The sequence below is a fragment of the Oncorhynchus mykiss genome, chromosome 5, assembly GCF_013265735.2.
Source record: "Oncorhynchus mykiss isolate Arlee chromosome 5, USDA_OmykA_1.1, whole genome shotgun sequence".
Classification (NCBI taxonomy): Eukaryota; Metazoa; Chordata; class Actinopteri; order Salmoniformes; family Salmonidae; genus Oncorhynchus; species Oncorhynchus mykiss.
In genome coordinates this window covers 51,321,865-51,340,832 of record NC_048569.1, presented here as the reverse complement: position 1 = coordinate 51,340,832, position 18,968 = coordinate 51,321,865, and the positions used below count along the sequence as shown (strand labels likewise).

Here is an 18,968-nt window from a genome sequence, read left to right as displayed (position 1 = left end):
AAATTGAGCTCAGGTGTATCCTGTTTCCATTGATCATCCTTGAGATGTTTCTACAACTTGATTGTTGTCCACTTGTAGGTAAATTCAATTGTTTGGACATGATTTGGAAATGCACACACCTGTCTATATAAAGGTCTCACAGTTGACAGTGCATGTCAGAGCAAAAGCCAAGCCATGAGGTCGAAGGAATTGTCCATAGAGCTCTGAGACGGTATTGTGTCGGCACAAATCTGGGGAAGGGTACCAAAAAATGTCTGCAGCATTGAAGGTCCCCAAGAACACAGTGGACTCCATCATTCTTAAATTGAAGAAATTTGTAACCACCAAAACTCTTTCTAGAGCGATCAGGCGAGAAGGGCGTTGGTCAGGGAGGTGACCAAGAACTCGATGGTCACTCGAACAGAGCTCTAGAGTTCCTTTGTGGAGATGGGACAACCTTCCAGAAGGACAACCATCATTACAGCATTCCACCAATCAGCCTTTATGGTAGTGGCCAGACCGAAGACACTGCTCAGTAAAAGGCACATAACAGCACACTTGGAGTTTGCCAAATGGCGCCTAAAGGACTCTTACCATGATAAAAAAAATATTATCTGGTCTGAATGCCCAAGTGTCACGTCTGGAGGAAACCTGGAACCATCCCTACGGTGAAGCATGGTGGTGGAAGTATCATGCTGTGGGGATGTTTTTCAGAGGCATGGATTGGGAGACTAGTCAGGATCAAGGCAAAGATGAATGGAGAAAAGTATAGAGAGATCATTGATGAAAACCTGCTCCGGAGCGCTCAGGACCTCAGACTGGGCTATGGTTCACCTTCCACCACGTCAACGACACTAAGCACACAGCCAAGACAACGCAGGAGTGGCTTTGGGACAAGTTTCTCAATGTCCTTGAGTGGCCCAGCCAGAGCCCTGAACCTGATCGAACATCTCTGGAGAGACCTGAAAATAGGTGTGCAGCGACGCTCCCCATCCAACCTGACAGAGCCTGAGAGGATCTCCAGAGAAGAATGGGAGAAACTCCCAAATACAGGGTGCCAAGCTTGTAGTGTCGTACACAAGAAGACTCGAGGCTGTAGTCGCTGCCGAAGGTGCTTTAAGAAAGTACTGAGTAAAGGGTTTGAATACTTATGTAAATGTCATATTTCATTTTTTATACATTCGCAAACATTTCCAATAACCTGTTTTTGCTTTGTCATTATGGGGTATTGTGTGTAGATTGATGAGGGAAAAAATCTAGGGGGGTCTGAATATTTGATGAATGCACTGTATGTGTGTGTGCGTGTGGGAGGCGAAGGGGATTCCAGCACTGCTGCTCTTTTTAGAACTCCAGCCTCCCGAGGGAGAGGGCTCACAGCTAAAGGGGAAGTGGGGGAGAAGCGTGAGGAGGAGGAGGAGGGGGTAAGGTTAACACTTCCTGCTTGCTGGGCCTCTGAAATAGGAGAGGGAGGGGGGGGGGCTCGCTGGTGACCCATCTGACCCCAGCTGTGGGGGAAGGAGACTGGGAAGGAAACCTGACACTACACCCCTCCCCCACCCACACACACCGCCCCCCTTTCTCCGACCCCCCTCACCCCTGTCCGCCTGTGTCAAAAGAGTCCCTCCATCCTCCCTCCAGCCGGCGAACCAACCCTTTTCCTACCACTCTCTTGACACACACACACAACACATTACACACTCATACACTCTCAATATACATTCACGCTGGCACACAATGGTTGTGTTATATAATTACGCTCTCTCTGGTTACCGTGACACACACACACACACACACACACACGTGTTTGCCTAATCCACAATGGCAGAGTAGCCCTGTTGTCCATTTGTCTCCCTCTCTCATTTCATTAAACCTATAGAGAGAATGACAATGGGATTCCCCTGTAGCCTACTCTACTAGCCTGACATCTATTGTGTTTTATGACAGTTTGGGACAGTTTCCCATTAACATAGAAAAGTACACACAGCCTATGTGTAGGACTAGTCTGGATCAGGGGAGCGTGAGCCAGGATGTGGCTTATCTCCTGTTGTGTCCCTGTTGTTATGTATCTGCTGTTTGGTATCAACACAGTCTGCGCTGCTGCTCTGCTCTCCTGACCTTAATGACATGTGGCCTTGTGATGTCATCTCCACGGAGTGGCGGACACACACACACTTGCACGGTTGTTTCAGTGCTGTAGTATTATCAGTTGCAAAGCCACTACTTGCAGTTTGAATAGCTCTTATCTAGTCAGAAGTCTGAACCTTGAAACCAAGCTCCACTTTGCACCAAAATCTTCCTATAAGCAAATGAGAAAGAGAGCGAGAGGGCGAGAGAGAGATGAAGAAAAGTCTAGAGAGGAATTGGCAGGGAAGGCAAAAGGTGTTAATGCAGAGTGAGAGAGAGAGAGGGAGGGGTGGATAAAAGTAGAGGAATTGGCATGGAGGACAAGACGTTGATGCAGGGGAAGGGGGGAGAACTAAAGAAGGAGAGAGAGAGAGAGAGAAAGTGAGCGATGGCAGACTGAGCAAGTGCAAGAGAAAGAGAGTGCGAGAGAGATCAAGGAGTGTGAATCCAGCCTAGTGGAGAGAGGAACTGATGTGCAGCTGCTGTATAAACAGTAGGGGGAGGGTGATGGGGACGGAGAAAGCCTCAGTTGGAGAGGAGAGGCTGACAACTTGGTTGTTGTTTGCACCACCGTTGGAGGAGCCATGATTCAGCAGTGCTGGCTTACAACGCAGCAATACACAGTAACACACACACACCCTGATGCGGCAGTAATTACTGATGCTATCGGCTGTCTCTGTCTCACCACCAAGGCTATGGATCCCACTGTTGTACCCACTGTCTCGCGTAAGGTCGTGTGGGTGTGTGTTTGACTCATTAGAGCAGTACTTAAACATTCCATATTCTTCATTTACCTTTTAATAATATTTTTTTAAGGGTATATCAGCTTTAATATTGCAGATAGTGTGGTGTCCATCAATGTAATTGTCTGCATCATTTCCAATCCCCCAGAATTTATTTTTTTATTTTTTATATATATACAGTATCAGTCAAAGGTTTGGACACACCTACTCATCCTAGAGTTGTATTTTATTTGTCTATTTTCTACATTGTAGAATAATAGTGAAGGCATAACAACTATGAAATAACACATATGGAATCATGTAGTAACCAAAAAAGTAACAAAATCAAAATATATTTTAGATTCTTCAAAGTAGCCACCTTTTGTCTTGATGACAACTTTGCACTCTCTTGGCATTCCAGCTTCATGAGGAATGCTTTTCCAACCGTCTTGAAGGAGTTCCCAGATATGCGGAGCACTTGTTGGCAGCTTTTCCTTCACTCTGCGGTCTTAACTCATCCCAAACCATCTCCATTGGGTTGAGGTCGGGTGATTGTGGAGGCCAGGTCATCTGATGCAGCACTCCATCACTCTCCTTCTTGGTCAAATAGCCCTTACACAGCCTGGAGATGTGTTTTGGGTAATTTTCCTGTTGAAAACCAATGATAGTCCCACTAAGCGCAAACCAGATGGGATGGCGTATCGCTGCAGAATGCTGTGGTAGCCATGCTGGTTAAGTGTGCCTTGAATTCTAAATAAATCACTGACAGTGTCACCAGCAAAGCACCTATACACCTTCACAACACCTCTCCCATGCTTCACGGGGGGAACTACACGTGGAGATCATCCGTTCACCTACTCTGCATCTCACAAAGACACAGCAGTTGGAGCCAAAAAATCTCAATATTGGACTCATTTGCTCGTGTTTCTTGACCCAAGCAAGTCTCTTCTTATTATTGGTGTCCTTTAGTAGGGGTTTCTTTGCAGCAATTCGACCATGAAGGCCTGATTCACGCAGTCTCCTCTTAACATTTGATGTTGAGATGTGTCTGTTACTTGAACTCTGAAGAATTTATTTGGGCTGCAATCTGAGGCTGGTTAACGCTAATGAACTTATTCTCTGCAGCAGAGGTAACTCTGGGTCTTCCTTTCCTGTGGGGGTCCTCATGAGACCCAGTTTCATCATAGCGCTTGATGGTTTTTGCGACTGCACTTGAATAAACTTTCAAAGTTCTTGGCAATGTGCGGATTGACTGATCTTCATATCTTAAATTAATTGACTGTCATTTCCCTTTGCTTATTTGAGCTGTTCTTGCCATTAATATGGACTTGGTCTTTTACAAAATAGGGCTATGTTCTGTACACCATCCCTACCTTGTCACAACACAACTTGATTGGCTCAAACGCATTAAGAAGGAAATAAATTAAACAAAATAACTTTTAACAAGGCACACCTGTTAATTGAAATGTATTCCAGGTGACTACCTCATGAAGCTGGTTGAGAGAATGCCAAGAGTGTGTACAGCTGTCAAGGCGGCTACTTTGAAGAATCTAAAATATATTTAGATTTTTTTTAAACACTTTTTTGGTTACTACATGATTCCATATGTGTTATTTCATAGTTTTGATGTCTTCACTGTTATTCTACAATGTAGAAAATAGTACAAATAAAGAATAACCCTTGAATGAGTAGGTGTGTCCAAACCTTTGACTGTTTGTATATAAAATCTTTATTAAAATCTTTTATGTTTTATTTTCCCCTAACCCTGCCACACCTCCCCCAATTGGAGTAAACTAATGGATAACAACACTTAAGATTCTACTTCCAGCTTATACATACTATATACATTTTACTGACAAGAGTATATTTTAAATTAGTTATCATTTGTTTTTAGTCCCAAACATTAGCTACCCTAAACCCCTCCCATCGGTCTCTGAAGACCATCTAGTTTTGATTTCTATTTGCAATATAAACTCAGCAAAAAAAGAAACATCCTCTCACTGTCAACTGCGTTTATTTTCAGAAAACTTAACATGTGTAAATATTTGTATGAACATATTAAGATTCAACAACTGAGACATAAACTGAACAAGTTCCACAGACATGTGACTAACAGAAATGGAATAATGTGTCCCTGAACAAAGGTGGGTCAAAATCAATAGTAACAGTCAGTATCTGGTGTGGCCACCAGCTGCATTAAGTACTGCAGTGCATCTCCTCCTCATGGACTGCACCAGATGTGCCATTTCTTGCTGTGAGATGTTACCCCACTCTTCCACCAAGGCACCTGCAAGTTCCCTGACATTTCTGGGGGAAATGGCCCTAGCCCTCACCCTCCGATACAACAGGTCCCAGACGTGCTCAATGGGATTGAGATCCGGGCTCTTCGCTGGCCATGACAGAACACTGACATTCCTGTCTTGCAGGAAATCACTCACAGAATGAGCAGTATGGCTGGTGACATTGTCATGCTGGAGGGTCATGTCAGGATGAGCCTGCAGGAAGGGGGAGGAGGATGTCTTCCCTGTAACGCGCACAGCATTGAGATTGCCTACAATGAAAACAAGCTTAGTCCGATGATGCTGTGACACACCATCCCAGACCATGACGGACCCTCCACCTCCAAATTGATTCCGCTCCAGAGTACAGGCCTCGGTGTAACGCTCATCCCTTTGACGATAAACTCGAATCCAACCATCGCCCCTGGTGAGACAAAACCGTGACTCGTCAGTGAAGAGCACTTTTTGCCAGTCTGGTGTCTGGTCCTGTCTGGTCCAGCAACGGTGGGTTTGTGCCCATAGGTGACGTTGTTGCCGGTGATGTCTGGTGAGGACCTGCCTTCAACAGGCCTACAAGCCCTCAGTCCCGCCTCTCTCAGCCTATTGCGGACAGTCTGAGCACTGATGGAGGGATTGTGCATTCCTGGTGTAAGTCAGGTAGTTGTTGTTGCCATCCTGTACCTGTCCCGCAGGTGTGATGTTCAGATGTACCGATCCTGTGCAGGTGTTGTTACATGTGTTCTGCCACTGCGAGGACGATCAGCTGTCCGTCCTGTCTCCCTGTAGCGCTGTCTTAGGCGTCCCACAGTACGGACATTGCAATTTATTGCACTAGCCACATCTGTAGTCCTCATGCCTCCTTGCAGCATGCCTAAGGCACGTTCACGCAGATGAGCAAGGACCCTGGGCATCTTTCTTTTGGTGTTTGTCAGAGTCAGGAGAAAGGCCTCTTTAGTGTCCTAAGTTTTCATAACTGTTACCTTAATTACCTATCGTCTGTAAGATGTTAGTGTCTTAACGACCATTCCACAGGTGCATGTTCATTAATTGTTTATGGTTCATTGAACAAGCAAGGGAAACAGTGTTTAAACTCTTTACAATGAAGGTCTGTGAAGTTACTTGGATTTTTACAAATTATCTTTGAAAGACAGCGTCCTGAAAAAGGGCCGTTTCTTTTTTTGCTTAGTTTATTTTTCAACTGTGCTGTTTCACAAATGTTCTGAACATTTTACGGACATTTTTAGTCCCTCCCTTCAGCTCCACTCAACCCCTCGCATCGATCTCTGAACACCATTCAGGTTTGATTACCATTTGCCATATATTTTTCACAAATGTGATGTTCACAAAAGTTCTGAACCTTTATATTCTCATAGTTTCTGCAGTAGTCTTTGATTTTATTATACAACTTTCTGCACTCTCTGCCCTACCCATACACTGTGGCACTCCAAGGGTTAACTGTACTGCACTAGTGAGTCATGAATCTCCAGGTGGCACAGTTTATACAGCTCCATCAATCCATGACCAATGAGAGAGATGTCTGATAAGCTTCCTCTTAACTCCTCATGCCCTACCTAGCTGCTCCTGCACTTGAAAACTACAACATGTTGTAGACTCTCATGAATGCACACACACACACACACACACACACACACACACTACCACCACTGCAAATGCTCCGGTTACCTCCGCCCTTCAAAACTGATATGAGATCAGTTTTCCCTCCCCTAAGTTCAACTTTAACATTACATTTGTTACACTTTCTGGTTAGTGTTTTTGGACTAAAACATAACCAGATAAATACCTAGGATACTGTTTTGTAGCCACATGGTATTTAAGGAATAAGTGTCAGTAAATGACTACATTTGGGAAATGATTTACTAGTGTTACCTTTTTATATATACCATTCCATACCATTGCCTTGCCTTTTCTGCTCAGTGCTCTAATTTCTCCCTCATATGTTTTCTCATATGAGGGAGCACTGAGGCAGAAAAAGCCAGGCACAATTAATGAAATTAGTGTTAATTGCAAAGTTCTGTTAAATAGGATATCTAGTAAAAGGGTGCACATGTACGATGTATCGCTGTCAGCATGGGTTCGAATCCGGTCCACTGCTCTTTCAGCACTCTCTCTTTCCTACATTTCAGCTCTCTCTCTCTCTCTCTCTCTATCCAATACACATACAAAATACTTAAAGGGGCAGTGCAGTCAAAAACATGATTTCCTTGTTTAAAAATATATATATATTTCCACACTATAAGTTTTTTTTGCCTGGAATTTCAACCTGTTCAGGTGGGATAGATTTTTGACATAATATCACAATCTGATCCAGGGATTTTTCTGCCATTGAAATCCTTGGGCGGGCTGGAAAGATGCTTTCAGTGTAAACTTAACTGACTAAAACAAGATTTTAAATATGTAGAGAAGATACTGGACCTATATATTTTTTGAAAATTCCCAAAACAATGAATTTAACCGTATTGATTTTATGTTTGAGCAAAAGAACAAAGCATTAGCTCTCTGAATGTTGCCCTGTTTAAATAATTTATTTCAGCTAACGAGCGTGATCACCCAGTCGTCCAGAACAGCTGGTGCTCTCATGCATGCTTCAGTGTTGCTTGCCTCAAAGCGAGCATAAAAGGCATTTAGCTCATCTGGTAGGCTCGCATCACTGGGCAGCTCGCGCCTGGGTCTCCCTTTGTAGTCCATAATAGTTTGCAAGCCCTGCCACATCCGACGAGCATCAGAGCCGGAGTAGTAGGATTTAATCTTAATCCTGTATTGACGTTTTGCTTGTTTGATGGTTCGTCTGAGGGCATAGCGGGATTTTAGTGTCCCGCTCCTTGAAAGCGGCAGCTCTTGCCTTTAGCTCGATGCGGATGTTGCCTGTAATCCATGGCTTCTGGTTGGGATATGTACGTACGGTCAGGCGAGCAATACTTCAATACTTCTTTAATATTAGACATAACCAGCTGTTATTGACAAATAGACACACACCACCACCCCTCGTCTTACTAGACGTAGCTTCTCTGTCCTATTACCCGTGTCGTCATTCAGCCACGACTCAGTGAAACATAAGATATTACAGTTTTTAATGTCCCTTTTGTAGGATAACCTTGATCGTAGGTTATCGATTTTATTTTCCAATGATTGCACGTTGGCCAATAGAACGGATGGCAGTGGGGGTTTACTCACTCGCCTACGAATTCTCAGAATTCGAAGGCCTGACCTCCGCCCCCTTTTTCGTCATCTTTTCCTCACGCAAATGACAGGGATTTGGGCCTGTTCCCTTAGAAAGCAGTATATTCTTCGTCGGACTCGTTAAATTATTTTTCATTAAATAAACACTCACAGTTGTTTATTAGTCATAGAGTGATGATTTAAAAATGTAATTAAAAAGACGGCATGGGAGCTTAAAAAACATTTAAATTAGTATTTTTGCTAAATTCAAAAGTTTTAGCTGACTTCACTGCACTGAAAGTCAACCTGGAAATAAATAATAATAATAATAATAATAATAAAAAGCAGAGAAGAAAATAATTATTATTTTGTGAATTTGTCATTTATCGTCAACAGTCCTCAGTGCACTTAAATGTTTGTGCATGGGAGATGGCTAACAAATTTATTTGGTGACTAACCAGTGACCACCAATAAATATTCCTTGGTTGACCCAGTTACTTGTGATTTATAAATTCACACATCCATTCACAAACACACATGCTGACACTTAACGGAAGCATGTGCAGATGCTTGCCTGAAAGCTCACATTGCACCCCACTGTGTCACCACCACATCAGGACACTAGAGTCTATATCTGCTACACAGATGGTCCAGACTCTATATTGCATCATACACAGCTTATTAACCCTTCACAAAGACACTATGTCCATTTAGCATTGCAGTTATCCTTTAGACTCAAAGATTTTGTTTCTGCCTATGGACCTCGGTTGAGAGGTATAGACTTCAATAAAGACACTGTCAAGCTAACTGTAATGGAAGTGCATCATTAATGGGGTGTGCTTTTGATTGTGTTACTATTTACATTTTTCAAATCTTTTTTTAAAACTCTGCATCGTTGGGAAGGGATCATAAGCAAGCGTTTTACGGTAAAGTCTACACCCCTTATATTCGTAGCATGTGACAAATATATATATTTTTATTTGATATGATTTTTCTTCCGGGGATTACAGTAATTAACAAGCACAACAAGTGCTGTTAAATTGTGATCGAGGATGTTGTTGTTGCTCCGTCGTTAGTTTGCAGACATGTCGTGCCTTCAGTCTGGGATCAAGAAAATAGCGATTTGCTGTGTGTGGTTGTGGTTTCCATCCAAGCATGCGTGCGTATGCATGCTATCGATTTCTCAATGTGAAGGTTTGTGTCTTGGTAGTCTCTGATTTTGCACCCCCTCTCTTTTCATCTTCTTTCTCTTTCTTTCTTTCTTTCTCTCCCTCTCTCTCGTCCTGCAGTCTGAGAGGAATGCACTGAATGTCCTTATCTCTGCCCATGCAAACATTATGTGAGCCAGTAGAGGTTGAATTCCTCTTAGATTGCAGGCAGACCACATGCTGGCTTCAGAGGTGAAGCAGCCTGAGGGGCTTCTCACGATTACACTGAAAAACAAGGACACTTAAAAACCTTAAAGAACATGAAAAAAACACGTATAAGAATAGAAAAAACATAACCCCAAAGTCAAGCTCCTTACTTCCGCCACCATAGAGTTGTCAAAACACTAGCAGCATTCTTAGCTCAAGATATCATACCAAAACAGCGTTTTTGTAACTAACCGCCTACAGTCACAATTTTGAGTACACAAATCATCTGTTTTCTCAGTTTTTATGTTTGTGACGAATCTCCTGTTGTCACAGTAAAGATAGGATTATGTAGATTCCAGTTTCTTAGCAGGGCCTCAATGTTTTTGCATTTGTCTCCTCTGTGGGGGATGACTTTCTCTCTCATAGGAGACTTTAATGCTGTGGGAATGAAGGGGATGGGGGAGAGACTGCGACAGGAATCATCTGCTGGCTCGCTAGTTCTCTGTCTCTTCTCAAAGACAGCCTCATACATATGGAGACACAAACCAGGAAGCACACACACACAGATGCGGCGCACAGACGTTCACACACAAACTCACACACAGACGTGTACACATTGTGGCCTGCGGTAGCTCTCAGAACACACAAAAATGATTTATTCCTGCGTTGACACTCGCGGTTGCAGACACATTGTAGTCATTGATGCACACACACACACAATACACCCTCACAGGCAAATACTTGGCCTTATACAGCTTTGCACTCAACACAAACATGTGTACACTCACACACACAGAGTGCAGAAAATTCCAGTGACAAACAAAAAGGCAGCCCTGCGCTAATGTCTGCTAGCATCTCGATTCCCTCAAACAACCATCTCTTCTCTCATCCTCTTTGTCTGAATGAACAATACATTTTGTTAGCGTAGCATAGCTACAGAAAATGATACCAGAATAGAGTGTAGCCCTAGCTTAGCCTAGCCTAATCTATAGCCTTAGGTTGACGAGCACTAGGCTAATGCTAGTCCACTGTGGTGCAGTTAAGGGATGGGGACACTCTGGGCTCATAGCGAGTCAGAGAGGCAAACTGATTCCTCACCCCTATTCTTTACATAGTATGCTCTTCCCTCTTTCCTCTGCATCATCGTCTCACTTTCACCGCCACGGCAGGGTGTAACTTTACTCCAAGAATAACACGCCTTTACCCAAATTATTTATGAGGGAACTTCCTAAAAGGATTTTACGTGAAGTTGGATTTAGGCATATGATTATAACATCTAAGTGTAACATCCTTTCACTTTACACTACACTAACATCCCTCACTTAGTCTAATTGTAAATGAAATATTTGATTTGGTCTTGATTGAATGTCAAGTTTAGGATTGGCGAGAGAGGGGGAGAGAGAGAGAGATGCTACTAACAGCTTACTAAACAACATACACTTAGTGTTAATTTCTTAGCTACAGTATACATATTTCCCCGGTATATTACTTATGCAGCAACATACATGACATATGTTTGGACTCATCGTTGTTGTGCCGTGCTCACGTGAACAGGTAGGTGGCCCGGCTGTCCTGGTTGTGGGCAATCTTCTCAATTACTTTGTCATCAAAGTCTGGTATTCTCTGGATGAAGTCATGCTGGATTGACAGCATGGCCAATTACATTCAACTTTTTCTGGCCCATGGAGTTGCGTGTGAAGTAAAAAAATAAATAAAATAAAAAACATTTTAAGGGTGTAAAAGTTTCTCTCTGACTCGGCGGTTGTCATCGGATTAGTGGTGATAATGATTTTGTGAAAAGAGACCGTCTCAGACAAAGCCTTTTGCAGGTTGTTCTCTTGGAGTGATTTCAATAAAGAAAGTGACATCTTTCTAGTGTGCAGCTCAGGATTCTGGTAGGGATGGACAGCACCGTTTTCATACCGTTAGAGAGCTCCGTTTCCCACGGGCCATAGCTTGGTAGAACACTGGAGCTCTGTGGTCATAAATGGAATGTTCATATTGGGGTAAAAGCTAGTTGTCTACCAACTTTGCCACAATTAAGTGGTCACTTTCAGAAAACCTTTCTTGCACATGAGCAGCGATTGTGTCGCATGCCTCCATCACAGGTGCAGTGTTAAGGTTTCTCTGCCCTGGTTCAGTGGCATCAACATGTCCTCTTGGCCAGTGCATCAGTTTGCTCGCCAATTTTTTTAATGTTCACCTTGAAGTTGCCGATTGCTCCGGCATTTCCTGCTGCATCAATGGTTCGTTTCTGCATTGAGTTGTACTAAACATCCACCTCTGACATGACCAAAGAAAATAACTTGAGCAGTTGCAGAAATGTGTGATCCTTAAGTTTCATGGCCAGGTCATTGATGGTGATCTCATTCCAGCCAGGGGACCAGTGCCTCACGGTCCTCCCACACAACATTGACGGTTCTGCTTTTGAAGTTCCATTGTGTATCCGGTGGCCTGGGGACCCATCTGTTCGCTGACTCCGCGAGAGTGGAGAGTCTTTTAGGTGTAAGTGAGAAAAAGGTGAAAAAGTAGGATAGGTCTGCAAAAAAACACTTTGTAAGTACACTTACTCGCCCTGCACAGAGTTGGTGAAGTGTTAGATTCTGTTGGTGTGCGTAACAGTGCACAAACTGCGCGTTTGGGTAAGTCTCCTTAAGTAGCGTTTGGACACCACGTGCATTACCACTCATCACCGCTGAGCCATCGTAAGTTTGTGCAACCAGCTTCTCCTTCATGTTCAGTGGCGCTAGGACTTGTTTGATGGTGTTGGAGAGGCAAACACCAGTTTTGTTTGTCCTTCACCTCTACAAACTCCAAAAAACTCACACACACACTGTGGTCTGATAACATGTAGCGCAGCACTATTACCATATGTGATTTACAGGAGACAGCAGTGGTCTTGTCCTTAACTATTAAAAGCATACCCATAACATGATGCAGCCACCACTATGACTGAAAATATGGACTGTGGTACTCAGTAATGTGTTGTATTGGATTTTCCCAAAACATAACACTTTGTATTGTACAGATGCAAAAGGAGTCATACATACAATCCAAAGGTTTGTTTTGGATCTTGCTTAATGTACCCTTAAGAAGGGGTTGGTCGTCATAATGGCTTTGTAGCCAGTAATCTCCTTCACGCATGCTCTCAAAAATACACCTGAAAATGCCCTTGTGCTGACTCACAATTACCACACAATTTAATGCATGCTATAATTCTGGCAAGCACGTACCTATTCTCCTCCGATTGTTGGTTGTGAAGGACATGGCGCGTCTATATATCTAGCTGAGCCACAATGTTTGATTTTCCCAGTAATCCCAGGTTAACAGCATTGTCTACATGTGATGCACAATTCTCATGTTTTGAGAGACTTTCAGATGTTTTAAATCCTTAAACCCAGACTTGGACCACACACCCTCTCCACCGAAAAGCAGGCAGGGGAAGCAACACTCAGTCAGCCACTGCTTCCTTCCAAACCTCTCATTGTTGAATTTGCGATTTCCGACTTGTTGTGTGACGTTTATGTCCAATGGCACAGAGACATTTTATCTCTAATTTCTCGTCATATGACAAAGATTGTAGATCGTGAAGACAGTAGATCGTCAAGTGATTCATGATGATGACTGCTTATCTAGCTAGCTAATTTGCTACCTAAGATTTTGAAAGTATGATGTTGACATGATCAGTCCAATCACAGCTACGGGAGATCTAATGTGATTTGATGTAATTTTATATGTGGCCAATGACCTTAAGCCTTCTTGGAAGGGCACTTTTACTGTAAATCCATGGCAGCACACAAGCGGGGTTGAACTGCCTAACTCTCCAGTAGATTCTGTGGTGACGTAGTGTCCCCATGAGTGACTGAACCCTGAGCCAATCACGGCACAACCAGATAAGATTAACAACGCCTATGCTCTGTGCTTTTGCTGGCTGCTCCTCCACCACAGAAAGCACTGAGCTAGGCTGAAATCAATGCATTTTGGAGCTGCCTTACTCAAGAAATAGACTAAGTTTGTATGCTGCTTTCATTAACTGTATGCTGAACTGATATTTGACACGAATTAATGCAAGAATAACACTATAATTTAACAAAACAGGTTGGCCTCTGCTCTGCCCCACCTGCCCTGAATGATAGGTCACCACTGATTACATACAAGCTACTATGTCAAATAAGTTATTTTAGCCATTGATTTCTTTCAGAATGCAGTGTGTTAAGCTACATTACATGCTATGCAAATTCTTGCCTTGTTCTCCTTCATGTGGTGGTGTGTCCATGTAGCATGTCATTATCATTATACGCACATAGTATACAAATGCATGGACATTGACAAATATTCAACTGAACCACACACTCCCTGTCCTGAAGTGATGTCAGTTACAAAATAGTTACGGAGATAGCTGTCACAGAATGGATACAGTATAAAGATACTTAGATATTTGGGTGGGATGGGCTGGCTGAACACACACTGATCCATAGAAACCACACACACACACAATGAACACAAATGTTTTGTCTCCCGCAGGTCGTTAACGCCCAGAAGGCCGGGTACAAGGCGGCGATTGTTCACAACGTGGACTCTGATGACTTAATCAGCATGGGATCCAATGATCGTAAGTTTCCCCCCTCTTCCAATCCTTCTCTTCTGCACTGCACACACAAACACAAACGTGCAGCAGCACTGCACACAGTTGTCTGTTCATGTGTCTCCTCATTCGGGGTCAATACAGCTTTGATTCCCAAAACCTGAGCCTAGAGGACCTTTCGGACTCTCTGGGACTTAGAGATACTGCAGCAATAGCGCCAATTCCGACTCTTAATGTCGTTGTGGAGGAATGTGGTGCTCTGGTTTTCAGTACGTCGCCAAACAGTTCAACCCTGTCCAAACGGCTCGATCGGCCTGGAAATTCACAGTGCCCTGTTTACCATCAAATTACGTTTTTGGGAGGAGGGATATCTGTGCAGTTTCTCTTTTCTCAAAAGGTTACTCTTCACATAGTTTGTCGCTTGTCTCCCGCCTCTTGCTCTGGGGTGTATGACTATGTATCATGAATAATCAAGACAGCACCTCATGCTGGTAATTGCCTAGGACGGATCATCCATTTGAATGGGTTCTTTTCAAACGTTGGTCAGCAAGCCATTTGTTAACTTATCAGCCATCCAAGAGATTTATGTCACCGGGGTTCTGTGAGCCCTACCAACTAGTAATATACCCACAATATGCCCACAGTCGTGCATGAGCAGAATCATATATAAGATGGTGGCACAAGTGGGCATCAGCCTCAACGCAGGGGCAGAATGGAATCATAAATCAGCGCACCAGGGGCAAATAGTCTGTTCTACTAAACTACTTTGGGCTGGTGTCTGAATGGGACAGCAGCCCATTAGCCAAAATGGTAATTCTGCCCCCAAAAAATTATGATAATGATTTCTTAACAGACTCATTATAAAAAAAACAATACCCATTGGCCTAAAGATGGATCAGCCCACCAGGCATTTGCCCCAAATTCCCTATGCCAGTCCGTTTCATGCTCAGAGGGTCGCATAGACCCTGGAAATTACCCTATCTAACAGCTTTAAAGATCTGTGGTTCGCCATAGTTATGGTCTGTCTAAATAAAGGATTTCAGAAATGCCAGATGTTTTACTGTAGTGCCTCGACAAACATACCGTTCTTTCTATTTTTGTATCTTTCACCGATAAGTGAATCGAATCTTAATTTCTTCCTTCGAACGTGTTGTTATTTCATGATGGTTTAGATTTTATTTTATGATGGGCATCAATATGTGGCCACCTCATGTATAAATATATTTTCCTTCTCTTTTCCCTTTTAGTGGATATTTTGAAACAGATTGACATTCCATCAGTGTTTGTGAGCGAAGAGACTGCCGACTCCCTGAAAAAGGACTACGCATATGACAAGGGGTGAGTCGCGGACCAAGATCTAATTTCCATGTCTATCAACATCAAGGCTAATTCAAGACGGAGACATCCAAACTGGCGTGCTCTATCCATACTGTCTAAGAATCCTGTCCAAATAAATCTGTCAGCGTTATTTTAAAACATATATATATATATATATTTATTTATTTATTTATTCTATGAATGCAGTGGAAAGACGACGTAAAATGATATTTTTCTCTTTGTGCTACATTACTCTGTCATAATGGCCTCAATTGACGTGCTGGCATCGTAAAGCAGATCTGCCTCATGCTGTCATCACATTCCCAGAGCTATGCAGAGAACAGTAGATAATCAGGGAATGACTGTTTTTTCTTCCTACCATGCTGTCAGTAATATGCCTCTTTCTTTGCTCTGATATCAATCATACATTCGGGTTAGTACCTCTTTTGTCCTGGCATGCAGACATACCAAAATAGTACATTTCCAGTCAATTGCCTGGAAATATTGCAATGTTCTTCACAAAATTTTATTATAGAAACGTCTTATCCATTATTTCACTGTGTGAAATTACATTAGTCAGATGGGAGGGCGTTTCTGTGACAGGACGTCATGAGGTGTAAAATGAAAACGAGTCGCCTCGTGACATGCTATAGATGATGGGCCATGTCGACACGCTCCAATCGTAAGGACTCCTTGTAGGTCACTATTGGAGTGTATCTAATTGTCAGTCATAAACACTTAATTAAATCTCCATAATGGCGCTGTTGTTGTTTTTCAGGGGTCATGTGGTCCTCATGCCGGACTTCAGCCTGCCTCTGGAATACTACCTGATCCCCTTCCTCATCATCGTGGGAATCTGCCTCATCCTCATCATCGTTTTCATGGTAGACAAATGCACTATCTTCTCAACAATGTCAATAAAGTTTATTAATTCATTCATGTACACTGAGAATACAAAACATTAAGACCATCGGCTCTTTCCATGAAATAGACTGACCACGTAAATCAATGTGAAAGCTATGATCCCTTATTATTGTCCCTTGTTAAGTCCACTTCAACCAGTGTAGATAAAGGGGAGACAGACAGACTAAAGAATGATTTTCAAGCCCTGAGACAATGGAGACATGAATTGTGCATGAGTGCCATTCAGAGGATGAATGGTCAAGACAAAAGATTTACAATGCATTCGGAAAGTATTCGGACCCCTTGACTTTTTCCACATTTTGTTACGTTACAGCCGTATTCTACAAAAACAAATCTCATCAATACCCCATAATGACAAAGTGAAAAACAGTTTTTTAGAAATTTTTACAAATGTATAAAAAATTAAGACATACCTTATTTACAGAAGTATTCGACCCTTGCTATGACACTCGACATTGATCTTAGGTGCATCCTATTTCCATTGATCATCCTTGAGATGTTTCTATAACTTGATTGGAGTCCACCTGTGGTAAATTCAATTGATTGGACATGATTTGGAAAGGCACACACCTGTCTACATAAGTTCCTGCAGTTCACAGTGCATGTCAGAGCAAAAACCAAGCCATGAGGTCGAAGGAATTGTCCGTAACGCTCCAAGACAGGATTGTGTCAAAGTACAGATCTGGGGAAGGGTACCAAAAAATGTTTGCAGCATTGAAGGTCCCCAAGAACACAGTGGCCTCCATCATTCTTAAATGGAAGAAGTTTGGAGCCACCAAGACTCTTCCGAGAGCTGGCCATCCGGCCAAACTGAGTAACCATCTCTGCAACATTCCACCAATCAGGCCTTTATGGTAGAGTGGCCAGACGGAAGCCACTCCTCAGTAAAAGGCAAATGACAGCCCGCTTGGACTTCTCTGTTCTGATGAAACCAAGATTGAACTCTTTGGCCTGAATGCCAAGCGTCACGTCTGGAGTAAACTTGGCACCATCCTTACGGTGAAGCATGGTGGTGGCAGCATCATACTGTGGGGATGTTTTTCAGCGGCAGAGACTGGGAGACTAGTCAGGATCGAGGGAAGGATAAACTGAGCAAAGTACAGAGAGATCCTTGATGAAAACCTCAGGGACTCAGACTGGGGCGACGGTTCAAACAGGACACCGACCCTAAGCACACAGTCAAGATGTTTTTTTTATTTTATTCTACCTTTATTTAACTAGGCAAGTCAGTTAAGAACAAATTCTTATTTACAACCCCGGCCAAATCCTAACCCGGACGACACAGGGCCAATTGTGCGTAACTCTATGGGACTCCCAATCTAACCTGACAGAGCTTGAGAGTATCTGCAGAGAATTGGAGAAACTCCCCAAATACAGGTGTGCCAAGCTTTGTAGCATCATACCCAAGAAGACTTGAGGCTGTAATCGCTGCCAAAGGTGCTTCAACAAAGTACTGAGTAAAGTTTTTGCTTTGTCATTATGGGGTATTGTGTGTAGATTGATGAGGAAAATGTTTTATTTAATCAACTTTAGAATAAAGTTGTATCGTAAAAAGTCAAGGGGTCTGAATACTTTCCGAATGCACTGTATATGCCTTTGAACGGGGTATGGTAGTAGGTGCCAGGTGCACTTGTTTGTGTCAAGAACTGCAACGCTGCTGGGTTTTTCACGCTCAACAGTTTCCCGTGTGTAATGAAGATGATATCATCAAGCCTGCTACAACAACAAAACATTTTACTTTATTTTTTATTTAACTAGGCAACAAATAACAGAGAACTTGCTCATTAGATTTGTCTGATTAGTTAAAAAGCAGTCTCAGTTACCCAAATCATCCCACTTCCCAAAGAATTGACACAAGAATGTGATAAATGTAATTATTTTAAATGCCCATACAACTATTTGTGAGTACTGGTTGAGGTATTTTTTAACTGCAGAGAATACTTATTTCGGAAATAACTATCAATGAAATGGTGACGTCAGACTTTTGGAAAGAGGGTGCATGGTTGAAGTACAAGAGCGTTGCCCGGTTCAAAAAAAACTGTTGGGGTATTCATCAGGATTTTCGGGTAAGGTTAAGTGACTCACAACTTCCCAACTTACTTGACTTTTCCCTTCTCGCTCAGATCACCAAGTTTGTCCAGGGCAGACACAGGGCTCGGAGAAGCCGTCTGCGCAAGGACCAGCTGAAGAAACTTCCCATTCACAAGTACAATAAAGGTAGGGAGGGATATAGCTATCAACAAAGCTATCTTGACATCAGCATTGAGAAGTGAGATGGACCAATAGTTTTGTGTTTGGTTTGTAAGCATTGACAACACTGATCTTTTTTAGATCGGTGTATTGTTGTGGGGATGTAAGGTATCCCCCGTATGTTTTCCTCACTTAGTGTGAATGTATGGATATGTCAAAGCTGGTTGCTTCAACACGGGTTCAAGTTGAGGGAGTATCTGTGTATATTGGAATTTGTCATTGGAGAACAAAGAGTCGAAAAATTGTTTTGTGTCAG

At 42.8% G+C, this 18,968-nt stretch overlaps 1 protein-coding gene across 3 annotated transcripts in view; it reads left to right on the top strand.

The window, feature by feature from the left end:
* LOC110524005 (E3 ubiquitin-protein ligase RNF13) overlaps positions 1–18,968 on the top strand; it is an 86,035-nt gene that overhangs the window by 41,919 nt on the left and 25,148 nt on the right. For all 3 annotated transcript variants that reach the window (XM_021603269.2, XM_021603271.2, XM_021603270.2), the window contains 4 exons: positions 14,161–14,248; positions 15,469–15,559; positions 16,317–16,422; positions 18,586–18,679. In XM_021603269.2, coding sequence (XP_021458944.2) covers positions 14,161–14,248; positions 15,469–15,559; positions 16,317–16,422; positions 18,586–18,679 — 379 coding nt within the window. The remainder of the gene's footprint in view (positions 1–14,160; positions 14,249–15,468; positions 15,560–16,316; positions 16,423–18,585; positions 18,680–18,968) is intronic.